The sequence below is a fragment of the Pelodiscus sinensis genome, chromosome 9, assembly GCF_049634645.1.
Source record: "Pelodiscus sinensis isolate JC-2024 chromosome 9, ASM4963464v1, whole genome shotgun sequence".
NCBI classification, from domain to species: domain Eukaryota; kingdom Metazoa; phylum Chordata; order Testudines; family Trionychidae; genus Pelodiscus; species Pelodiscus sinensis.
This window is the reverse complement of record NC_134719.1, coordinates 60,279,862-60,305,981: the sequence shown is the minus strand read 5'-3', so window position 1 is coordinate 60,305,981 and position 26,120 is coordinate 60,279,862. Positions and strand designations below refer to the sequence as shown.

The 26,120-nt window shown below is 45.0% G+C and overlaps 1 protein-coding gene across 14 annotated transcripts in view; it reads left to right on the top strand.

Annotated features, from left to right (window-relative positions):
- Positions 1–26,120, top strand: part of RASAL2 (RAS protein activator like 2) — a 246,919-nt gene that overhangs the window by 196,659 nt on the left and 24,140 nt on the right. For all 14 annotated transcript variants that reach the window (XM_075936872.1, XM_075936874.1, XM_075936873.1 and 11 more), the window contains 7 exons: positions 7,687–7,840; positions 12,145–12,243; positions 13,605–14,159; positions 16,434–16,578; positions 21,994–22,138; positions 22,951–23,187; positions 23,878–24,079. In XM_075936872.1, coding sequence (XP_075792987.1) covers positions 7,687–7,840; positions 12,145–12,243; positions 13,605–14,159; positions 16,434–16,578; positions 21,994–22,138; positions 22,951–23,187; positions 23,878–24,079 — 1,537 coding nt within the window. The remainder of the gene's footprint in view (positions 1–7,686; positions 7,841–12,144; positions 12,244–13,604; positions 14,160–16,433; positions 16,579–21,993; positions 22,139–22,950; positions 23,188–23,877; positions 24,080–26,120) is intronic.

Here is a 26,120-nt window from a genome sequence, read left to right as displayed (position 1 = left end):
AAACAAAGGAAGGTGAAAAATTAAAATTTGTTTTTCTATGACTGTGTAATTAATATGAATAAATTAGCATTCTTCCCAGCCTTGTATGTCTTCACTCCCCCTTTATTGTTATTGATTTATTGCAAATAAAAACTTTCCTACCCTAAGCCCCTGTGAATCAGACTTGGCAATCTGAGCAGATTTTGCCAAAGGATGTCATAGTGCTATGCACGTTTTTAGGGGTAGATCAGCAAGAGACTAATAACTTCATCCTATTTCACCAAAAAAGCAACATTATTATTATAAAATTACACAATGTCATCAGCTTACCTCAAAACCATTCACAGAAATGACCTCATTCCCACCAAGCAGCTATGACGAGAGAGGGATATTGCTGTTTTATTTTTCATATTAGAAAAATATTCAAGAACTGTAGTAACACAGGTACAATTTATAGATCAGTACCTCTGCATTCCAGGAGATTTACTTATCCTGTTGTGTTTCAGGATTTGGGGTATTGCAGACTTGCAACTCACATTGGTAGGTCGTGCCCACTGAACAGAACTGTTTTGGGGTAGAGAGATGACCCGAGAACATTGTAGTGATGGCAATTGGAGAATGGCAATTGGAGGCAACTGATCATCCAATTTAAATATACTGAAACTGGGTTCAAAACCAGGTTTCATTATAGCTGGCTGGCATGTGACCATGTCTTCCTAAGGCATAAAAACATGTCTACTGAATCCGAAGATAAAACAGCGTAAAAGATTCAAGGATAACATACTTTGGATAGGAGATGGGGCAAGGAGACCAAATTAATATAGTTATTTGTGGTTCGGAGTCTGAGCGCATTTTCAACCAGCCTCATAATCCTTCCCTTAGGTTTGTTTGTGGTGCGGAGTAAAGATGGTTGAGCCTGGTTGCATATGCTCTCAGCAACAGCATTAAAGCTCCATGGACAGCTGGGAGGGCTTTGCCCTGCTGGGATTTACTGCCACGTGGGAATCCTCCTGATTTAGTAAAAGTCATTTTATGGCATTATCAGATAGTCATAGTTTGTCAAACCTTCCTTTCTGTGCTTGCTAAGAATGGGCTCCGCCAGGCACCAGGTCAGCCAGTAGTTATGGCTTTGGGATTCGTGGTGAAGCGCTATCGCTGCTCTCACACCAGCAGTTTCTACTATCGGTAGGTTCTCTACTTTTTTTGTTTGGCAATATAGAGATGGAAAAAAGATCAGAGAAATGGAAGCAGCATTTTCACTTTCTCATTCACTCCTTCTATTTAATCCTTGTTTTTAAAAGTGGGTGGATTTATCCTGTTTGAGATGTAGGGATAAAAATCTGTATTCTGTAAGTTACTGTTAAGACTCACCTGACTCGGGAGCTTGTGCTCATTCAGCCCACGTCATTTCTGTCTCCATGCTGGAGAGTACTGGATGGGGACCAGGGGATGAAGCAGATTGTTGCTAAAGAAATGTTGCCTTACTGTTCATGTTCCAGTGTGTGTCTCACTCTGCCACTGCTCTTAGTCTGATGTAGCTGCTTTGTTTTTTCAGGAAAAATGATATAAGCCCACAACGTTAGGTTTTGTCATAAATCTTCCCCCTTGCGGGTACAGACTACCCTGGCTGTCAATTCAATTGACCCCTTTATAAACATCCCCCTTCATGGCAGAGGCATTTCTGTAACCCACAGTGCACTGTGAGGCATGCAGAAAGGAGGCTCCACCCTAAATAGTATATTTCCATAAATAGCATTTAAAAGAAACATCAGAGTTCAGCATCTGCTTCAGCGAAATAAAGGAGCTTGGAATGTTCGCATCGGGGACTGTGATTGATACAAGAGGGAAGATAATGTTACAGTGGTGAAATTCAGCAGATTGTTCAGTGGCACCGTAGTAGATTTGTCAGAGAAGCTGTGATCTGTGTGGGGAGAGCGCTGGAAGGGCTTTGAAATTAAACATAACCATGGTGCAAACACTGAATTTGGGCTTTGGGTGGGGCCCGCAATTAAACAAGCTCTGATTCTCTTCCCATTCTCACAAAGAGCAGAGTTCTCTTGCTGGCAATGAGTAGAGCTCAAATGTAAACAAAGCACCTAAAGTTTCCTACAGTGAATAAAACCTACATATAACAAAACAGGTTAGACTTGTAGACTTGTTCGCCAGATAATGGGGCATTTTACTAATTCATAGTTGGAAAACCAAGCTGGGTGTGGTGCCCATTGAATGAATGCTTGCCATAGGAATCCACTGAGAGAGCGCACTGTACTTCCGGAGCCAGATGCTATTGCTGCGGTTTGATTCAGTGGGCCTAGGTCTCCCATAGTAATGCTGAGAAGACATCCCACCGTACGGGAATCCAGGTTCTCTCTGCTGACTTGTGGCTAAGTATTGAATTAATCCTGCTGATTGTGGGAACTATCTCTGTAAAGGCATCAGTGCCGGGTTGTGGATTTTTCTGAAGCACACAGCCATAACTATCCGGAGAATTTTTTAATGTGAGGACAGCTGAGACAAATGGCGTTTAGTTGGATGGTTAGGCTGAGATCTCCTGACTAATATATTTCTAATCAAAGTTCTTGAGTTTTACCTTCATTTGTGGATGAAGAAAAACGACGGTGGAATTTCGTTCCTTCAGGGCTGTACTTATTGAATGATTGGTTTTTAGATTGTTGATATTCCCGTGTTGCGGTTTGGAGCAATATAATACTCTCTCTAGTGTGTGGAGTGATTGAAGGCCTCTTGTACTTGGTAGCTTGGCTTTTAAATAGGTCAAAATCAGCAGGTCGGCTTCATCACCAGCGCAATTAGATTTTTAACCCTTTCCCCCTGTGCTCGCTAGAGTACAGCAGTGGCTTATTAATTGATTGCTGTGCGTCGGATGCTGCCATTGGAAGCCTGAGGTTTTCAATTCCCAGCCGTCTCCTCCTCACAGCTGAAATCCTCCTGAAAAGGAGAGCTGTTGAATCCTGGTGTGCTAGGAGACTTGGTGAGATTAGGGTAAGAGTTGCTGGAGAGACAGGCCAGTAGCAGTGAGGTTCTGCTGTGGGATCAGTAGTTTGGGGCATTGTCAAAGCTCTGATTGAGGAACGTGCCTACTTCACTGTCAGGACCACTGTCCAGCAGCATTTGGAAAGAGGTGAGATGTTAAAATGTTTCCTCGCACACGCCTCCGACCGCTACGTCTCATGATAGAAGTGAATTGTTAAGTGTAGCTGCACTTGTGGTTTGTTGATGATGGTGTATTTTAATCGTGTGTCCCCTTGTGTAGTGTTTTTACCATGTGCAGCAGGGAAAAGGTTAATCATGTAAGGTTACGTGTAATTGAAATCAGGATTTGGGCTGTTAATGGGGCTGTTTAATAGAAACAGATTTGTGCAAACAACCCTTCCCCCACTCGGGGCCTGCATGATCTTCCTGTTTATAGTAATCCTGCTTCTGGGATTACCTCTCTTCACAGACACCCTAAGTAGTTCTCATTTTTCCAATAGCTTCCCATCTAATACAGGAAAGGCTCTCTTAATAGGGCATTCTCGCTGGACATTAGAAAAATAAGTGAGTGGCTTTGAGTTATTAATTTTGTGTCTATGCTAGAAAGGGAATGGCAATTGCAGATGCATTCATTCATTTAATCATCAAGCAGCTCTCCAGTGTCATGGTGGTGTAGCAACACGGTTGAGTTTGAATCAGTTGATGGTTTTTGCTTGTCAGTTCTGAAAGGAGGCGACAGTCCAAAAGAAATGTGTGCAGGAGAAAGGGATTGCTCTACCTTGTTCACAGCCCCTCTCTCCTGACCAAACCAGAACATTTTGTATCCCAGTTAATCTGTGATAAAAACTAAAGTGAATGCTGCAGAGGAAGCAAAACAGATGTGCTAGTGTAAACATTTAGCTTGCAAGGTGGGATAATATGGTAAATGTCTCCCAGCAGGGGAGTTCGTATGGAAAGAAACCTAAATAGAACTTCTGTGATGTATTTTGCTTCCGCCCCCACCCCATTCCTTGTAGGCCACTGGCTTAGCCATTCCTTAAAGGTATTTTCCCTCCCTGCCATTCTTTACTATCAAGGAGCTAGTTAACTTGCTCAGTCCAAGGAAGAGCAATTCGCTTCTTGCTTGAAAGGTCACCTTTGCCTTGTTGCAGAGCATGCTCCCTGAGCCCTGCTGGCTGCTGCTTCTCCCTGCTGTCTTCCAGCTCTAACCTCCTTATAGATGCAGCACCATGGAAACAGGCCCAGTGTTGAGCAGGCTGCGCACCGCCAGGAACCTTGTTTGTGTCACCTGAGGGGCAGGATGCAGCATGAAGGATGAGGAGCAGGGTCATTGCTAAATGTGTATGGACGGAACGGCTTTTCTTCCTACCCAGTGGTCCTGCCTGGCTTGGGATTCATCTGAAACTTTTAACCAAAGACTTGAGAGGACTGCAGCTGGATTTTGTGCAGATCTTCCTCTGTACCCCTGGATTTCTTTTCTGGGATGTAGTCCAGAGAAAGATTTGGAGGGGCTGTGATGTGGCACCGCTATGATTTGGGGGTGCTCCACCAGATGGCTGTACAATTGCTTCATGTAGGTGCGCTTGATTGCTGTGGTTTAGAATGTGTTGGCCATTTTAACCCGAGGATGCTACAGATGTGATGGCTTAATCTGGGTTTGTGAAAAGTTGCCTTGTTTGGGAAGAGGTCGTTTGTCTTCGCCTCCCTTCTGATCACCCCAGGTTTTCCTGCTGTGAGCTGTTGGGGCTGGAATTCGCTGTGGGCGCTCTTGGCTAATTCCCTGGCATCATTCTCAAAAGGACTTTCTATTGGAAGTGAATTTGCTGAGAATTTGGGAGAGTTGCCACTTGGGCAGCCAGTGACCTCAGCAGCTCTTTCTTGTAGAGGAGAAATGTAAATTAGAGAGAGGATTTCAGAATAATATTAAAGTGGTGCATTGTGGTGTGTTTATTTTAGACTTGCCCTACCTAATTGCAGCAAGTGTTCAATTATACATGGCTGAGGTTTTAGGGTTTCATTGCTGCAAGCGGCTGCTGTAGTCTATTACAAAAAAGCACAGTGCAGACAACATACTCATACTAATGCTGTCCATTTGTATTTGAAATCATTTTTGTAACATCCATCTGATCAGAACGCAGCTGTTCCCTGTGTGTAGGTCATTTTAATTTATTTAATGTAACCTACATTTTCTCTGAGAATGTCTAAAGATCCCATGTGAATCAACCCGAGTGCCAGAAGTAGCTGATCTTGTGCAAAACTAAAATGAGATGAACTCTGCTTGCTTCTTGAGAGATTTATTCTTTGTGGTACCCATGTTTTGGTCAGTTGCCTTGGAACCTCTGAAGATACAAGAAAAATGCATTTACAGAAGGTTTCAGTATCCCTCAATAAGATTTTTTTAATATTACAAAATATTAAGTTCTCCTCTGAAACAGTTCCAGCAGGCAGTACAGTTTTTCGAGAATAAAGCTGCCACCATAGCTCACAGTGCCTTCTCAGTGCTCCTCTGAGCAGCCATTCTAAATGTTTAGCTTTGAAACTAAGGGTTGGTCTGCACTTAAAACACTAGAGTGGCACAGCTGTACTGGTGCATCACTTCAGTGTAGACACTACCTATGGCAGGAGGAGGGGATCTCCCATCCGGGTAGATAATCCACCTCCCAGCGAGGCGGTAGCTAGTTCGATGGAAGAATTTTAGCGCCATCTGCATGGGAACTTAGATCAGCTAAGCAGTGCTTCTTATGGGGAATGGATTTTTCACACTTTTGACGGACATAATTTAAACATACCTCATTTTCTAGCGTAGACCAGGCCTACATTTTGGCCTAACTATGATGGGAAACTTTGGTGATAAACTATTGCTTTAAAGTGCAGCTCTGCTCTGAAAAGTGTGTGCAAAAATGGTGCTAGATACTCTCACATCTGCTGTTCCTACTTTGTCTTATTTGCGGTGCTTTGCTGAATGGTGGTAGAAGGAACTTTGCTGAGTGGAGGCCTAGAATTTTTTTTATTCCTGTTCGTGTTGCAGAATCAGATGAAATGAGAGGGATCTGGATTCTGTTCCTTGCTCACTATCAATCATTTTGTTTACTAAGTTCCTGTTATAGGGATGAGCGGTCAGGCATAAGTAGCCCCGCCACAGTAGTGCAACTGAAATCAGTTTTCCTGCAGAACTTTTTATTGCAGGTAGTGCTGCACAGTGAGGAAAGAACTACCGTGAGATGCTGTTTGGAAGACAGATAAACACAAACCTCTTAAATTGCAAACTGCTTACATGTATTCTGGACTCAGTACCGTGGTGCTTTGACAGTAGCCTGCTCTATAAGAACTTGATCTCTCTCTGGGCTTGTGTACACAACTCACAACAAGCTGGGGTGTGAGTCTTTTCTGCACAAGCCTTTGGTACAAGTGTGGACCCTGCTGCTGCACCCCAAATTTCCGTAGTGCACTTGGATCTACCCTGCTTTGAAATAGTAGATTAAAGTGAACTAACAAGTTTGTCATGTGTGGAAGCATGGTGTATGCATTTTATGGTGTGTAGCAGCAGAGTGTAAATCTACCCTGCTCTCAGCATGACTGGCACTCAATGTCCACATGGACGTTTAGTGCCTAGCATGCTATAACAGAGTAGATTTACACCCTAGTTTGCCACAAATGTCAGATTTTGAGTAGAGAAGCACAGCTATAAAGTATCACAAAGAAATTTAATTCTGAAAATATTGTAAACTATTTGACATGCAAAACTGGTCCCCAGACCCTAACGGTGCCGAGTATCTGGAGGTGTGTGTCTTTGAGAAGGCAGCAGAAACAAAAGGGAGGCTGATTGAAGGAGATCTGGATAGATGGGAAATGCCTGGGGCGATAGAGGATAAGAAACAGTCTGAAATGGTCAGGGATGCCCTTGCGGGAGCTGGAGGTGGGGGATTGCAGAAGTGCTCAAGGAGAAGAGACCTAGTCCTCAGCTGCAAAAGAGAATCTGCATGTCCATAAGGAAGTAAAAGGCAGCTTGGGGCATCCCCAAAGGAGGCCAGAAAATACAAGGGAGATGGGAACAGTTAAAAAGTGTAAGAACCAGCCAAGGGGATTGCAAAATGTTAGTGCAGACAGCTCGTCTGGGTAGGATAAGGTGACAGGGCATTTGCGTGTTTTAATTGGGGGTTTTTGCTAGTGGTTTTCTATTTTCTCCTCCACAATATGTAGAGGGAAATCTCAGTGATTGAAAAAACTCAATGAGAGGGAAAAAAATCTCATTTTGCGTCTCTTTAGGGATTGGGGGTAGGGTATTTGTTGCTATTAGCAAAGCACTTGCTTAGTAATCAGCATTTAAATACTCCCAGTAGCATATAGTAGACAGTAAATACAGATTTAAAGGGAAATTCAGTGTTTTGTGAAGCATTTCTCTTTTTCTTTTTCATTGTGCCAAAATGGCTGCAACTTGTATTTTTGTAAATCTAGATCTCCTGAATTTGGGTGGTGGTGGAATCTAGTTGCTAGCCAGATGCTAGTATCACCATTTTTTACCATGTTAGAGTTATACAGCACCATGAGTTTGAGAAACTGAATGAATTGATGCATGGGATTTATTTTCTTTAGGGCTATAAAGTACTTGTAAAAACTGTACAGAGTGGTTAACCCATGAGCCTCAGTCTTCCTTTGTTTCTGGATCTTGCCAAATCCTGAGAGGTCTCCTTCTTTCCCCCTCTTGTCCTCTTTCAGGTCTCGTGGACTACCAAAACTGAAAGAATCTCGTTCACATGAATCTTTGCTGAGCCCAGGCAGCGCAGTGGAGGCATTGGATCTTGGGACGGAAGAGAAAGTCTTTGTCAAACCTCTTCACAGCAGTATCCTTGGACAAGACTTCTGCTTTGAGGTAAAGAAACCCCACTGGCTGAAAGTACAGATTGCATGGTGTATATATCCTCAGTCCGTCTGTATCCCCACTTTGTGATTTCCTAACTGGGTGTGAATAAATCCGTTCTCTCAGACATTCTGAGGTTATCATGTAGAGTAGGCCATCTAATCATCATAAAACTCTAAAGTCCTCTGGGCTAATGACATCCATCAGTCAATAGGAAGACATCTTTTCAGTGACTGTGTTCTTGTATTGAATGTCTGCATATCAGATAACCATCCAAGTGTTTGTAATGTGCATGCAGATACATGGCTTAAGATAGCTTGTTGCATTCTTCATAATCTGAGTTCTCTTACCATACATTTTTTTTTAAATTAAATACAAACTAATAGAGAAGTCAGCTGAGAGATGAGCTCCAGTCCAAAAGCTCAACCTGTTCTAGCAGGCTATGGAGGAAAAGCTCAAGAAAAACAGACCTTGCAGGTGTTCTGAAGGTCAATGAACTTTGTCAGGCAATCAAGGGATTAAATTCTTTGGCTCAGGGCTTCCACTGCCCCCTGGCCTTCTCCATTGGTCCCCTGCATTCATATTATGGGGCTGTTCATAAGAGCATCCTAGCTGATCTTGGTTACCAAGATACCATGTGAAGAAAGTGGCTTCTAAGTTAGAAAGATCTGCAAAGTTAGCGGAGGGCTACTGAAGGCATGTTACATGAGTCTGCTTTTAAACTGGATAAACCCTACTTAAAATGCATGCCTAAAGTTGACAGGATGAACAGCATATTACCAAGTTTTACTTCAAGGCAGTCATGCTCAACATAACGTCATGGGCCCACTGGGTCTTCGGTGAAGTTATGCCTAGGTTGAATCTGGCCCCAGCTGTTTAAATCTCTGACACAAAGATTTATTTACTCCCTTGAAAACTGCTCTGTGAGAACACCGAATATATCAGTCTTCTCTCTTTTCCTTATGGGCTCCTATTCAGAAGCTGTTCCAACTCAATTCAAAGTAGTATCTGTTGTGTGGCTATTGATCTCAAAGGCCCAAAGAGTTACAGGTGTTTATAATCTCTCACTGTCCGACATTAAAAGAGAAGTGGGTTTTGCTCATGAAAGCTCATGCTACTATATATGTTTTTGTTAGTCAGTATGGTGCCGCAGGACTACTAGTTGTTTTTAGAGATGGGTAGGTTTTGGTTTGTTATAAGCAGAGGTCTTGGTTTTGCTCAGTAACTTAACAGACACCCAGAAGCATTTATTCAGATGAAAAGTTGATTGATTGCATACAGGAAGGAACAAGAAATCAAAGCAGACATTTATATTGAAACTCTGGTTGAGTGATTATGCAAACAAACATAGTCAAACCCTTTAATGCATTTCTCCTTTGAGGCAAAAGAGCCATCTCTTATTTTCAGAACAACTTCACTGAAGAGGAAAGGGTTAATTTTACTCCAGACGCGATGTGTAGAGGACATTTAGTTATCCTGTTCTTAACAGACAGACAAAAAGGTAGAAGAGAGACAAGCGAGGAATGAGGAGTGAAATACAGCTTTTCCTGATGTGTTTGGAGCACTGGACTGCTAATTAGTTACAAGAGGATGCTTTTGGTTGCAAGTCAACCATGACACTTGCTACTTGGAACCCGATTTACAATCTAGGCAGGAACATCATCTAATTGGATATTTTCTTCATAGACAAAGCAAGTTTGGATGAGTACAACACAGTTGACTTCAGGATTTGATGAAAATTCGAGAGAGAGAGAAAGAGAGAGAGAGAGAGAGACCCGAAAAAAAGGAGGGCAGGAAATAACACAACAGAGGAAGGGAAAACAATGCAGGATCTTATGTGCCCCTGTAGTCCTGGCAATTAGATATCCCCACTAATGAGCTTGAGGACTGGATGTCACAATCATGTGATGACTTTCAGCATTCCCAGTGAAAACGAAATACCTTGAACAAGCTTGAGGCCAGCTAGTCTTCCTTCCAGGAGGAAAGTCCTTTACACAAGACGAGCTGGGCTAATTTGCTGGACTGGCAGTTGGGGTGATAAGCTGGGACACAAGGTGAGATGGGAGATGAGGGGGAGACCTGAGCTGAACTGAACTGATCATGTCTTTCCCCCCATAGTCTCCTTAAGAAACCCAGAAAGGGGGAAAGTGGGTGTCAGAATTCATCCTCATTCTTTTTTCCACCAGTTAGGCCTTGGATCCGTCCCACCAATTTTGGTCTATTAATTCTGGTTCCGTGTTTTCTATTTTTAGCAAGTGTAATTTCAACAATCCTTGGATTATATCCACATGGCTTGTTTGGTTTAGATTTATCAGTTTTCTTTGTTTATTTTGCACTTCTAGCATCATTCAGTATTATAAACAACTGGATCTGTTTTCCATGGTTATTGTAACGTTACAAACTTTCACAGACTTTTTATATCTGAGCTCACAATAGGAAATACTGGGTTGTTTCAATAGTCACAACATATCCCATTGGCTGGCGACACTTCCTATTCTGCTTTCCCTTCCCTGGAAGGGGAAGACAGCTAGCAATACAAGTGCAAACTGTAGTCTTAAAGTGGTTTGCCCACATTCTGAATGGAAAGAACAGGTGGAGTTGGCAACACCCTATAAAAATTGAAGCAAAATGTGACTCTCTTTATGCTCACAAAACTGAGCTAGTGCCAGTTTTGCTCCAAATGGTGGTGTGTCTTAGGCTGTCTACACTACAGAATTGAAATAGTCCGCCGCATCCGGGGAACGTGTCTGCTTTTCCAACATTTTTTGAGGAGGAGAAAATGCGCTCTTTCGGAAGCCCTGTAAATCTCGTTTCATGAGGAAGACGGGCTCTTCTGAAAGAGGAGGTTTTTCTCAAATTTGGCCTAGTGTAGACAGGCCAAATTTCAGAAAAGCCTGTTCCAGAAAAAAAATCAGAAAAGGTACGCACATTGTGGAGAGCAAATTGCGTTCCTTTTTCCAAAAAAGAAGTGCAGTATAGACTTAGTCTTACGAAGCAGAGTCAAACATTTTGGTTGCTGCAGTCCATTGCTGTGTGCGCAATTGTTTGCTTCCTGAAGACAGTATTTCCAGTGACATCCAGCAGGGATTTTTGTTCATTAGACCTTTCATCAATGTGTGACTAGCTCTCTCCTTACACCTGCTCTGCTAATGATCAGATTGTTCAACTCAGGGGCCTGTGGGGATCTAGCAAGTGTCTAGAGGCTGCAGTTCAATTAGCATGTGCACACATTTCAAATAGCTGACTGCATCCTTATTTTACAGTCTCTCAAAACGTTTGGCTAGAACGTTCGGTTCTACACCCAGCTGAGCTGAAGTTTTTTCTCTGCATTCTGTGTCCTTTTCAGGCTTGCACCTGCCCGGCTCCTGTATTTTGCTGCCTCTTTCAAATTTGCTCTCAATGTTGAAAGTCACCTATGACTAAGGCTGTGATTTAATCACAGGTATTTTTAGTAGGGTCATGAACAGGTCATGGGAAAGAAACAAAAAACCCAGCTCCTGCCCTGTCCGTGACTTACACCATAAATACCCCTGATTAAATCTTTGAGAGAGTGGGAAATCCAGGGAGCCTGGGGCACCAGCTGTGGGAAAGGAGCCCTGGGGTGCAGGGGGTTGGGGAAATGGGGGAAGCTGCAGAGGCAGTGGACGGCTACCCAGGAGAGATTCAAATGCCGCCCAGCGGATTAGCAGAGTGCCCACAGCTAGCAGCGTGTGTTAGTATTGGTGGGTCACATCCCCACATGCGTCGGTGCCTATAACAAAGTTTATTCCACACGTGGATGGGAAACATTAGAGGGAACATTGACAGGGGGCCCCGCTGCCATTCCAACTGCAGTGGGGGGAAGCCATGCAGAGCCCACTGCTGCTCCAGCCACTACTGCTGGCAGGAAGGCCCCAGGGAGCCAGTTGCTGCTCCAGCCACCCCAGGACCGCTGCTAGAAACCACCAAACTGTGGCTGCGCATGCCACTCCTGGCGCCGCTGCTCAGGCAGTCCCCAGGGATAGCTAGCCACATCAACCACTGCTTGGGTAGTCCTGGGGCCCCCAGAGTAGCTGCCAGTGCAGCTGGCCTCAGACCACTCCAGGAGCAGATGGTGCGGCTGGTTGTTGGGCCCCCCAGGTGTCTGGCTGTAGAGCTGCTCCAGCAGGGGATGGTCTGGCTGTCCCCAGGGTCACCTGAGCAGCTGGCCACTGAGAAGTCATGGAGGTCACAGGAAGTCACAGAATCTGTGACTGATGCAGAATCTTACCTGTCGCTTCTGCTCCTTATGATGCTTTGCAGTCCTGCCGGAACTAGGCCTGTTGTTTGTGTTCCAGGTAACCTATTCCAGCGGCAGTAAATGTTTCAGTTGTTCGTCTGCAGCAGAGAGAGACAAGTGGATGGAAAATCTACGCAGGACAGTGCAGCCTAACAAGGTAATAAATGAGGAAGCGGCAGGACTTTGCTATCAGTAAAATGTACATGCTATGATTAGATTCTTGTCCAGATGAAGTATCAAACCATCATAGAGATGCTCCCCTATTGAATTAGGTTGATCACACCAAAGTAGCTGTAGAGGAAGGAGGCCATGCTTGGTGTTCCAAAAGCCACCAAGCACCACTTTCTATAAAGTGCAATAGGCCAAATGGTTAATCATTTCTATGATCTTGCCGCCTGATCCTCATCTCAAAGAAGTCTGCTCAATGAGACCGATCCAGGAATATTGTCAGTTAGGGGAAGCACCTGGTTGCTAGGCTTTAGATTGGGTTCCTTCTAAGGTAGGACCCAAGAGCAAAGATACTGAACACCATGGCCCAATAGAAGGGATAGGTCTTGGTAATGGAGTGGTTTCACTGTATGATTTAAAACATCAACCAAAAAATTCTACTGAGTTACCAGAAATGGTATGAATCTGCCACTTTCTGAACGGAAGGAGAGTAGTAAGGGTGTGAAGTATCGGGTAATTGACTAATCAAATAGTCACTACATTTTGCATCAACTATTCGATTAGTACAGGGGTAGCCAACCCGTTTAACAAAGAGAGCCAAAACTGCAGCGGAAAAAATGCAAAGAGCTGCACCAGAATTGTCAAGCAAGCGGAAAAAAAGCCCTCCAGAATTGTTGAGCGAAACAAACTATACAAACATTTATTTTAAAAAAAAAAGGAGGCTGCCCCTTTAGGACAGCCACCATCTTGGGCACCATTTTTAAAACCCCTCAGCTCTGACCCGGTAAGGACAGGGAAGCCAGGGAATGAGGGGAAACCAGTGGGGGGTAGGGGCCATGCGGGGCGGCACAGGAGCAGCTTTGTGAGCCACACTTTTTGGGGGCAAAAGCCACATGCGGCTCGCGAGCCATGGGTTGGCCGTGGCTGGATTAGTAAATAAGGCGCCTCCCCCTTTGAAGTGTAGCAACAGCCCTAGGGCTTCACGCCGCTCTAATGCCACAAGGAGCCCAACGCAGGGCTCCCTGCGGTGTGTCAAAGCAGCAGCGCCGCACGGTGTCTGGGGTCACCTGGGGGGTCCCCAGCTGACCCTGGGCTCCACACAGCACTTCCGCTTTGAAGTACCCCCTCTTCTTCCCCACCCCCTCTATCTGATAGAGGCAGCAAGTGGGGGATGCAACTAGTTGACTATCCTGTCGACTAGTCCTTCACATCCCTAGAGTGTAGATCTAGTGTGTTCTGAACCAATCTGAATACAGCTTATAAAAGGTGATGAAATAGCGAATGATAAAATACACCCAGTGCATCATCCGTGTGTTCTGTTTGAAAATAAAATGCTTTTTTTCCTCACAGGACAACTGCCGCCGAGCGGAGAATGTGCTCCGGCTCTGGATCATTGAGGCTAAGGACTTGGCCCCCAAGAAGAGATACTTCTGTGAGCTGTGCCTTGACGACACTCTGTTTGCCCGCACCACCAGCAAAACCAAAGCGGACAATATCTTTTGGGGTGAACACTTTGAGTTTTATGGCCTCCCGCCCCTCCATAGCATCACAGTTCACATCTATAAGGATGTGGAGAAGAAGAAGAAAAAAGACAAAAATAACTATGTGGGTCTAGTCAACATCCCCATGGCCAGTGTGACTGGCCGTCAGTTTGTGGAAAAGTGGTACCCGGTCAGCACACCTACGCCCAATAAAGGGAAGTCAGGGGGGCCTTCCATTCGGATCAAGTCCCGATACCAGACCATCACCATCCTCCCCATGGAGCAGTACAAAGAATTTGCAGAGTTTGTTACCAATAACTACACCATGTTGTGCTCGGTGCTGGAGCCTGTGATCAGCGTGAGGAACAAGGAGGAGATGGCCTGTGCTTTGGTGCACATTCTTCAGAGCACTGGCAGAGCCAAGGTAAGAGGAGAAGGAACATGTCAGAGAGGTTCCTGATGCTCATCGGCATTTTTCACGGGTTAAAAGCACTTTGCAGACTAGGAGGGCTTGGTGTGTGTATAAACATAAATAGGGACAAAGCTCGTATGAGGGTGCGCGGCCCTGGGAAAGGGCATTGGGGGAGGGGAACACTATCAAAGGGGAGGGCGGTAAAAGGGAAGGACTTCATAGCATCCCACCATCACAGGCTAATAAGCTTGTACATTGAGTGCACAGACGTATTTTCTGTAATGCTGGATAGCTGGTGCGCCAAGAACACTGCAGCGTCCAGGAGCTTGCAAACACAGATTTGTAAATGTGTCTTGGTGAACAGCAGGGGTTCACCACTGTTAATGGGTGATTAGCACTTGAATTAGCCTCGCCTGGTTGGGAGTAGCCGCTCTAAAAGGCCAGACCCACATTGCTGCATCCTCTTGTGAGAGTCAATTAGACTTCTGGGGCATATCCTAGGGTTCGCCATTGGCCATAAGCTGAGCTGCTCTATCGTTCTGTCTTTGTGAATTCTGAGAGAGCTTGTCTGTCCCTCTGGGTAAATAGAATGCATCGGGGAAGAAGACTTTGGAAGATTATTAGCACTCAAGTGGCTTAACCTGTATCATCAGGTGATTGGATTACCAGCTGAGTGAAGTGGTACCCAGCTCTAGCCCCTACGACGCCAGCTGTACCAGCTACCCTGAGTTTTTAAAGCATGGCCAAACTCAGATGATCTGGGTGTTGTGTGGCTGGGAACATTTACATAATCCTTCCACTTTTACACTCTACATTTACCATCTTCCACTGCACGGGTCCTCCTAAATCGAATACCCTTTGTGACCAAGTATAATGAAAATTCATAAATGCCCTTTGCTTATCTGATCTAGAGCAGTTTGCAGTGCGCAAAGCTCCTGTAGTGTTGAACTGTAGTAAGTCTGGCAAGCCATCTCCAGATTCCTTCATGATTCTTGCAACTGACAAGTGAATTATCATGTTACAGCTCTGCCTTTGTAGTGATTGTATTTTGGATTCTGACACACTGGGGAAGTATTACAATGTAGGATATTACAACCTGGAGCGCCCTCTCAAGTGAGCAATCCAGGACTTTATTTTATTATTGTTACACTTGCATCTCACTGTTACACTGATTGGGAAACTTCTGCCAATCTGTATAGAAAAGAAAAAGGTAAGTAAATAACAATAAAGCAAGGGTAATGTAGCTTGGATGTAGTTATTAGACTTCCTAGTATGCCAGTAATGTGCACCAGTAAATACGTTGAATGCCATTTTAGGGGTGGGGAGACCTCATTACTTCTGTGTGTGAGGCTAGAACTTTCTTTTGCAGACTAGCACGATTCACTTGTATTATTCACAGAGGCCTGACAGGATGCTAACAGATGTAGAAACCAGACAAAAATTTGGTCTCTGTCCCCAGCGGCTTTACAGTCTTTGAAGCTGGATTCTGGAAGGGACTGAACAGTTTCTTTGGGAAGCAGCTGAGGAATTTGATTACTACTGCAGGACTGGGCCCTGTATTGGCCCTTGCAGTCTGGTTTGATTCTTGCCCCTTCTTCTGTCTGGCCTACCTAATAGCCTAACTGCAGTTCAACACAATACTCAATTAATGCCTAGTAGAAGTCCTACGTTTGTCTCCCAAATCCTCAGACCATTTTATGCTCACTGATGTCATTGGTGTAAATCCTTTTATTAAAATTCCTGTATTTAATAAAATGTTGGCTTTGCTTTCCTCCTGATATTTTGAGTTTGGATAGCTAGGAAACTCCCAACTAAATTTCTCTACCATGGATCAGTAAATCATGACGATAACACGTCAGCCACAGAGGAGTGAGTAGGCCATGGATTCCAATCAGGACCTGGGTTAAATGTCAAAAGAGCTTGGCTGTAGAGATTTTTATTTCGAGGTTTGTTTCCACCTGTGTAATATTACTCATCAGTTCCAGCTGCTGTTGCCATTTTAGAAATGAGTCTAAAAAATGACAGAGTTGGAGATTGTATTGGCTTAGGTGGTCCGGTACACACATGTGTGGGTGACCTCTAATTAATCCATATAACCCCCAATGCTGTAATAGCTGCATGCCTCCCCGCCAGGCCAGGCACTTCAATTCAGTAATCCTCTCCACCCATTCTGAGGCATTCAGGGCTCCGTCTCTTCTTCCCATCTGGGTTCTAAAGTCATTTAAAGAGCAGAGCATGATTCTGTTTGGTTGATAAACCTTATTGCTGCTGGACTTTTTCCCTCAGGACTTCTTGACAGATCTGGTGATGTCTGAGGTAGATCGCTGTGGAGAGCATGAAGTTTTGATCTTCAGGGAGAACACGCTTGCCACCAAAGCCATTGAAGAATACCTAAAGCTGGTAGGACAGAAGTATCTTCATGATGCACTAGGTAAGAAAGTACCAGACTCTCTCTCCTCCCCTCCCCCGCTTTGTTTCACAGAACCTGGGGGGCCAAACACTGTCAGAGCAATCAGCCAAGTGCTAGGGCTGTGCTTTGAGAATCCTGCTGGGAATGCATTGACTGCTGATCCAGCCTCATGGCTGGAATGGGTTCTTTAACTCTAGGACCTGTAGGTACTAGGATCCGTGGTCCCAGCAGATTCACTGGTCCCAGCCAGTGCATACAGAGGCACAAGGGTCTCACCTAGGGGACGTGTGGCATGTCGCTTGCATGAATTCCTGCTCTAGCCCCATGTGCAGTAAAACATCACTGGTTCTGCTGCATCTGGGCCTTTCTTCTTCATGGAATACAGACACAAGATTTGGCTACTAAGTTTTGCAGCACCTGAAAAAACACCATCACTTCTGTGCGGCTTAGGGATCCCCGTTTAATAGTTATCTCATCCCAGTGTTCAGCGGTTTCCTACATATCATTATTTTCCCTTGGGTCCCCTTATTGATTTAGATGTCATATCTCTTCATTATGATTTGTGAGTTATTCGCTCTGGAGTACATGCCTGGGGATAAAGGTGATTGTGATAATGTAACACTAGGAAAGATACTGACAACAGAGATGAAGTTTGGTACTTTTGTATTGTGTAAGCTGTGTGCCTGGACATGGCTGGTCAGTCTAGTGCCAGGTACAATCCCAGCTGAAACAAGCAAAGTCCCTTTCTTGAAATTTCCACAAGTGTGTGCGGCAGAGGCTCTCATAGCCCCATTGGGGGGAAAAGGAGCCATAATGTTGAAGATACTCCCTCAGCTGCCCAAAGTCCCCCCTGGAAACTGAGATGCAACAGCATGAGGTTGAGAGCAAAGCTGATCATCCACTGGATTTTATTGCGGGGGCACCTCCAGCCATGCTGTTCTGGTTCAAGTCCACACCCGTGTTCGGGTTTTGGTACTTGTCTGCAGGGCTGGATTAAGAGAGGGCCTTTAGGGCCTGCAGCCCCGGGCTAAGGAAGCCCCACCCAGAAGATCTCTGGGCTACCAAAAGTGCAGATCTTTGTGTGAGGCCCCTTTTGCCCAGTGCCTGGTCTACAGGCTCTAAAGCCCCCCTGTGCATTATCTGGCACTGCTGGGTTGTGGGGGATGGGGGGAGAGGCAGCTCCACACCTATCCCCTCCCTCCCATCCCACTGGGGCGGGGGCACTGTGCAAAGCCTTCCCTCTTCCCCCACAGTGCAGAGGGCCACAGGGAGCAGCCAGCCGCTCTGAGTGGCACTGCTCCGTGCTGCAGGGACAGGCTGTGGGCTGGAATAAAAGGCTTGGCGGGCTGGACCAGGCCTGTGAGCCGTATTTTGCATGCCCCTGGACTATAGCCTCTGCCAAGGCGCTACCATCCAGCTTGGCCATGTGTTCCATGGATGCTGTTTAAGCCAGAAGTTGGCACAGAAAGTTTATCTGGGCAACAAGGTGATTTCCTCTTTGTGGACCCTGCATGTGCCTGCACCCGGCCTTGGTCCCGATTCCTGCTTCACTCGTGGCTCTTGCCTCATCCCTGCCTTCACTCCTGTTCCCACGGTGCTCGGTCATCGTGCTCCACCCTTCTCCCTCCTTTAGTGCCTGCCCTTGTGCCTCACTTCTGACCTTTGTTACTAGTCCTGGCTCAGACCCTGGCCTCTGACGTCTAACCCTGGCTCTGGCCTGACCTTTTGGCTTTGACATTTGGTATTTGACCTCGGCTCTGACTCTCAGCTTTGATTCCTGGTTCTGATTCCGGCTCCACCCCGGCTCTGGTAGTTAGAAGTTAACTCTGGTGCTGACGCTTGGCTCCATTCCTTAGCCTGCAAGGCTGCTCCGCCCACTAGACCTGACTTCTGCTCTACTAGGCCAGACTGCATTCATCCCCATAACAGCACTGACCCTACGCCCTCCAACTTCCTGCCTTCCTAGCATTGCCCCATCAGCAAGCCCAGCACTCTCATTTTACTTGACTCCCTGTCTTACCAGCACAGAGACGTTGCCAGCTCTCTGCCCATCCCCCTTGCTCCCCAGCTTTGCTCTGGAGCCAGGCCACTGCCAAACAAGTAATCCCAGCTCCACAAGTGCCACCCCAATGCTGGGTATGTCCACACAGAGCCTAGCCAGTTGTAGCTGGTGTGTGCTAGCTGACTCCAGCTGCAGGGCTATTTCATGGCTGGGTAGATATCTGGGTTGTGAGGTGGGGGGGGGATCCCCAATCGGGCTCCAGTCCAAACCTGCAAGTCTACACAGCAATGAAATAAGCCCTTAGCCTTAGCCCCACAAGCCCAAATAAGCTGCCATGGGTCAGTCGCAGTTTTTTTTCTGTTGTATAGACATACCCATTGCAACTGTACAGCTCCCAGGAAACCGACAGCCTCCCTACAAGGAGGTACTGCCAGCTGTATGCTGGTTCCTCCCCCTGCCCAAGGTCCCGATATGAGCTACCTGTCTCCTTCTTTCGTAGCCTAGGAGGAGATTGGAAAGTGATACAAACCAGGTTAAATCATGTCAAAACTGACTCCTTCCAAGAGAGCCAGCCCTGCTCCCCAGGGGCCTGGAAACTGGCTGGTCATCCAGGTGTGTTTGGCCAGATTAGCTAGTGTCTCAGATCAGACTCTGAGATGTAATTAGGTGCATTTTGAGTGCATTGTGTGCATCTTTTACAAGTAACCCGCCTGATTCTGCCAGTGTTACTCTCACTGGGTAGTCCCTTCAGACACTACTCACCATGAGTAAGGGTGGCAGGATCTAGCCCAGTGCAAGGAGGCAAGTAGCATTTTACTTGATGCCTTGTCTTCTGGCAGATGAAATTATTATCTTTTCGTTCAATATGTTACATTTGACTGGGCATCCTTTAACATGCAGCAGTTGCTTAGATACTTTCAAATGATGACTGTATGCATTGTCTGTATGCATCAGTGCTAAGTGATAAGATTGTGATTCATAAAGTTAGAGATGGAAAAGGACCTATTATGTACCCCCTTGGTTCCAGCCTCGCGAAGATGGCTCTCAAAGAGATGCTTATCCAGTTTTGAACGTGTCAGTTAGATTTGATATTCTGTGAAACAAATTGACCACACTGAATTCAGAATGAGGTGTTAAATGTACCGACACGCACATTTAGATACATGATAGGATCTGGCTATGGACTACTGAGAACAAGTTACAAGTGCATGAAAAAGAATTCAGGAAGCTATTCTTACAGCCAGCGTCTGCTTGCTCCAAAGTGCTGAGAGCTTAGCAAATGCAATAGAATCTCAGTGTTAGGGACACTTCAGGAATGGATCCGCAACTTCAAAATGTTCATAACTCTGAACAAAATGCAGCTCTGGCAGTTCACGCTCTGGGCAAGGTTCCAGAGGCAACAAGGCAGCTTTCTTGCATGCACCACCCTGACGGGAGTGGGGGCTTGGGTGAACGCAGTGTGACCCTGAGTGTGTGTGTGTGTGTGCGTGCGCGCTTGGGTGAACGCTCTGTGTGTGTGTGTGTGTGTGTGTGTGTGTGTGTGCGTAGCTCCTATTAGCGGGAGATCATGGCTTTGTTTGCAAATGTCTGTGTGCCCACCTCCTAGCTGTAAATGGGTGCCCTGCACACAGCGGTGGAGACAAGCAGCCCAGATATGCCTACCTTTAAGATGCAGTACAGGCCCTGCACAGTATTTTTTTTTTTTCTGCCTGTTTACTTCCAGTTTCACTTGGTGTCTGATTAACCCTTCAGTTCAACTTCACATGGAGTCTGGTTGACCATTCAGTCTGGTTTTCATCTCTCTGGAGTTCTACAGTAACACATACCTTGCTCTCCTCCATATCATTTTTCTGTAAAGAAGCCCAAATTGGCTTAATAACCTATTTGTCTTTTATCAAATTGTTGTTCAGCTTGAACTTCCTTCAAGCCTGGAAATGCTGTACTGTTGTTCCTCTGATAGAGTCTCTTCTTTGGCCAGAGTTGAAGTACTAAATTACACTTTATTCTTTGCTGTTGAAGTTTCCCTCTAATCATTTAATGGCCCAATTTCAACCTCTTGTAGTGAAGTACACTGTGAACAAAACTCATTTCAGTCAGCTGTAGTTTCTGTTTCTTCTCGAGGTTCAGGTATCATCAAAAGTTTCTAAACAGGACTGTTTTTCCCATACAACTATGACAACTTGTTCAGAATAATTGCAACATCGCCAGGCTATAAGATTGTATACCCAAACACGGGTACAAAAATTTGTGGAAATGAACAGATTTGAGTAAATGTATCACGCATCCGGTTTGCAAAGCTACTGGTGGTTTGGCTTTTGGGGCTTTGTTTGTTTGTTTGTTTGTTTGTTTGTTTGTTTGTTTGTTTGTTTGTTTAAAATATTTTTGCACAGCCCTTCTGGCATAAGCGTCAAACTGGGAACAACTGAGGAACGAAATCAAGAGTCACTCATTCATGAAACAAATAAGTGAAGACTGTGCACAGTGGCAGTTTAAAAAGAAATGGGTTTGCTAGAGTACATACGAGAGAGAATAGACAATACGCTGAAAATGCAGTGTATCAACCAGTCGAAGCCCCACATCCCAAATCTGAAGTTGTGTCCAATTCTAGTTGCCTCACTTGAAAAAAGAGAAGTTAGAAGTTTAAAAGCTCTAGAAATAGGCAACAAAGATTCTGCAAGATGTAAGAATGACAAGAGACGGCATATCCCAGGATTATTTAGCCCGGATTGAATTATTCACAGTGCAAAGAGCAGAGTGAAAATGGGAGAGTCCTCCTTTTACCTTGTCGCATAACACAAGACGCAGGTGAAATTAAAGGACATTAAATTTAGAACTAATACAAATAAAAAGTACAGTATTGTCAGATTCATTGCCAGAGAAGGTCATAAAGACAATAAAAACTGACTTTGCTTTTTAAACCAATGGACAATTTTATGATCACCTCTACATTTATATTGATTCAAAAAGAGATAAGGATAATCCAGAGTGTGAGCTGACATCTTGCGGATGTCAGAAAGGAATTCTTCACTCCTCTGCACCCTCATGTACAGCTAGATAGGTTCATGATCTTAGGAGGGGAGAGGAGTGAGATTTGCCGCCTTCTAAAGCATCAGCTGTCATCCAGAGCACCAGTGCCCTGGTCTGGTGGCAAATGCTCTGTTTGAGAACAGTTACAAGGAGTCCTACACTCCACATCTGCATCTGACAAAGTGGACTCCAGCCCACAACAGCATATGCCCAACAACTGTGCAGTCTTTAAGGTGCCACGGGATTCCTCGTTGTTTTTACTCCACATCTGGTGTCTAGAGACTACCTGACTGCAGATACTGGGTGCAGAAAATGCAGTTGTCAAGGAGAGGAGTAAACAGGATTTAAAGATACATCAAGAAGAGTTTTCTATAATTGCTACTGTTTGTAACCCTCTTGCATTGCAGGGGAATTCATCAAGGCTTTGTATGAGTCAGATGAGAACTGTGAAGTTGATCCCAGCAAATGTTCATCCAGTGAATTAACTGATCATCAGAGCAACCTGAAAATGTGCTGTGAGCTGGCCTTCTGCAAGATTATCAACTCCTACTGGTGAGTGCTTGATTTGACCATTTGGTTAGGAAAGGCAAACGTAGTCTCCACCTCTCTCCAAAACAGCAGTTGTAGCAAGACCAAGGTCAAACATATTTCCGTATATCGCAGTAGCTTGGGTTCTCGTGTTGATCACTCCCTGCACATCGTAGAAAGAAGTTCCGCCCGAACAAGGAGTCCTGACAACATCCCCAGTCCTATATACCGTACCCCATGGGAATGTCCCCTGATGTATGTTCTAGGGCAAGGGAGATACAGTGAATGATGATTGACTTTGAATAAGCAGAGTTCTTGGATCTGTAAAAGTGGTATGGAAATGATATTGTGGGAAAAGCTTCACAGGGAGATTTCTTTTAGTGTCAACTTCTGCTCGAGCTGGGAACATTGAAATATTGGCTTTTCTGCTTCCGGCCAGAGCAAATCAAAAGTAATCAAAGAAGTTAACTCCGCACTAAAATCCAAACTCCAGTTATAGAAATGAGCAACATTGTTCAGTGTGCATCTGAATTTTTACTAGCCAATTTGCCATTCACTTCAAAGGGGGATGGACAGTTCTTAACCTGTGAATCCCAGTGATCAAAAAGGATTTAGTTTCATAGCTTCCAGAGGGATGCTTTGAATAGTATCTAAGTGTACCAAATAAAATGTTGATCCGGGAGCTAAGACGAGAAACTTAATAAAATTTGCTGGTCTCAGTAACAGAAGAGCCAAGCGCTCCTGTTATGCTTTTACATTTCCTATGACAGGCCATCGGTTCAGCCTGTTGCGTTTCGTGCTCTTGTCCTTGTATTGATTGATGCATTTGTTTGCAGTGTGTTTCCTCGGGAGCTGAAGGAGGTGTTTGCATCCTGGAAGCAGAAGTGCCTCAGTCGGGGCAAGCAGGACATCAGTGAACGCCTGATCAGTGCCTCACTCTTCCTCCGCTTCTTGTGCCCAGCTATCATGTCCCCTAGTCTCTTCAGTCTCATGCAGGAGTATCCAGATGACCGGACATCTCGCACTCTGACACTCATTGCTAAAGTCATTCAGAACCTCGCCAACTTTGCTAAGTAGGTGGCAGGAACATACTGGCCCTAATGCAACGATTTTCAGGGGTATCAGTCCCACTGCATGTTATCGAGGAGGGAACAGAGAGCTTTGTGCACATACAACTCTAAAACTAAATGCTAGGAATACTGTGGGAACCTTTGGCAAGGGAGGATGCCTTTCCTCCCATACACCGTGTCTGTAAACCAAGAACAGTTTCTGAAGAATGTTGAAATATGTACGCTGTAGGCCTGGTTCTGTTTCCAGGAGTAACTCCACTGAAGTCAGTAAAATGACACTGCTGTAAACTGAGAACAGAACCAGGTGTATTCTGTGTCAGTACATTTACACTTTGGCTTTTGCTTGATCTCATTATTACTAATGATGACACATCGAATTTAATACAAGTTACTTGAAGGTGGTAACGCTTTTATATCCAAACTCCCAGCAAAAGGAATGATGCAAAGGACACATGGCCAGAGCCGCCAAAGGAGGCAATGGGGTGGGGTCCACCTGTCACCCAGTGGTATGAATAGTGGGTTGTTAGTACCCAGTTGAGTCAAGGAAGGAGGTGGGATTCTTCAGTCGCTTGCCCCTCCTCTTTCTTCTGCCACCCCAGGAGAAAGATGAAATGGAAAGCATTTGAATAATTCTCTGAACATATATCCATTGTATTCTGTGTGGATGTGATTCACTATTTCTCTCCCCTCTAGGTTTGGGAATAAAGAAGAGTACATGGCCTTCATGAATGATTTCCTGGAACATGAATGGGGGGGAATGAAGCGCTTTCTGCTGGAAATCTCTAACCCAGACACCATCTCCAACACGCCTGGGTTCGAAGGCTACATTGACCTGGGCAGGGAACTCTCGGTTTTGCACTCCCTATTATGGGAGGTTGTGTCCCAACTTGATAAGGTAAAGCAGGCTGGAGGGCTGCAGTAGTGTCATAGAATTGTCAACACTGGGAAACATCCAAGGAGCAGCCATATCCTATGTTAGGGAGAACTTTCTAAAGTTCAGTAACGCCTTAGAAAGCATGTGTCTGTGTACTGAATATTTATCCTTCCAGTGATTCCAGATCAAGGCCTAGCTCCTGCAAGACCTGTGAGGCCTTGAACAGGATGTGCAAGGTAGTTGTGGTCCAGCACAAGAGTAAATGCTCTGTAGAGGCTGGGTGTTGAATCTTATCCTGTGCACAGTGCTATGAAGCCTCCCTGACCACCCCCTCCCTTACCCACATGTGCAGGGTGGCAGGGAGCAGGGCATGGATCGGGAACGGGATTGTCAGTGGAGACAGTGAGTTGCTTTGCTGCACTTTCCCTTCTCAGACTTGACAACTCCTCCCAGATTGGAGTAGTGTAACCTCAGTGATTTCATTAAGGGCCTGAGCCAAAGACCGTTGCACTCCCTGGGAATCTTTCTGCTGATTTCAACAGGCTTTAGATCAGACCTTAGTGTAAGATCAGGTTCCCCGTGCACATCCTGCCCCATCTGTATTTTACATGTCCCGCATTGTGCCCAGTGAAACTGGTTCTCAGAGAGCCAACACTGGAAGCTCCCAGATCTGAAAAGCAAGCTGCGTCTCTACTGTCTCCTACATCATCACCAAAGGCAGTTGGCAGGCAGTCTGCCGTTAGCTGGCAAATTGGCTGATGCATGAGGTAGCACAGACTCCAGCTTGACATTCTGTGGCCATGTGGGCTTTGCAGGGCCAAAGGGATTAAAAATTGGTCAGTAGAGAGAGGATTCAGCCACAAAGAATTGAGGTTTTTTAAAAGATTTCCCCCTATTTTCCATGTTCACAAGCACTTGGCTATTCCCATCACATGCAGAGTTTCAAAACTGCACTGTGTTGCCTGCAGTCCCAGATTCCATTTACACTGTACCTGTCAGGTCTTTCCTTTTCAAATTGGAGGTGAGGTGGCCTGCTGGGGGATACTAATAATATTTTGTGACTAGCAAGGTTGGTAGAAATAATGGTTTATTCAAAAATGTATTTCTTACTGGTCCAACATAAAATGATTTGTGTTGGTGAAGTAGAGTAAATCTAAATGCCCTTGATGCATGAAGATCAAAACACACATTTTAATTTGGGAAGCATTGTGGAATTGTTTGTCAGTTTCCTGTGTAAACTCATATATTTGTTGCACTCTAAATATCATCTGCAGTAAAATTATCCTACAAAGACTACTTTCCTAAGAGCCACTGGCATGACAATCACTGGACTTTTGTCTTTGCCAGTGTCAGGTCTGACATCATAGTAATTGGGGACTGCAGAACTGCTCTCAGAATGCAAAGATTTGGTATAAGATTTGAGAGTGGAGACAGGAAGCAGATACAGTATTAAGCCAGAAAGTGCTGTGCTCTTTTCCAAGTGCGGCTGTATTAGTATATCCTAACACGTTTTGGGAAAGGGGTTTTGTTACACACTAAAATGGGAATTAGGGGTTAATGTTACATTACCATGTTGCTTTACAGTGGGCCGTGACTGGGAAAGGGAATAAATTAAGTTGCCTGGAAAAGCTGGAGATTTTAATAAAGGACAAATAACTGGGAGAAACAATCAGGTGTAAAGTAACTTTCCACTGTAAACAACTGATTGGATACCTGTTTCCAATCTTTGACAGGAAGGCAGTCTTTGTAATGAGCTTTACTGAGTAATAATACCTCCTGTACATCCCACTTCCACCCCTTCCGTCCCAAGAACCAGTGGCAATGTGTTTATGCCAACATCACCTTATCAACTCAGGGCAGATTTCCAGAGAAGAACAGAAAATCTGAGCAGCAACTTCCACCACAAGGACAATAGTGTTGGTAGAACAGCTGTTTATGGTCAGCTAATGTTGGTTAAGGCCTGGCCGGACTTAAGTGTAATGATGCAAGGTAATTAGATGCTGGTCACTGGCTGAAGTGAAGATATTGGGGTGGATGTTACAGGAGTTTTCATGAACTATCA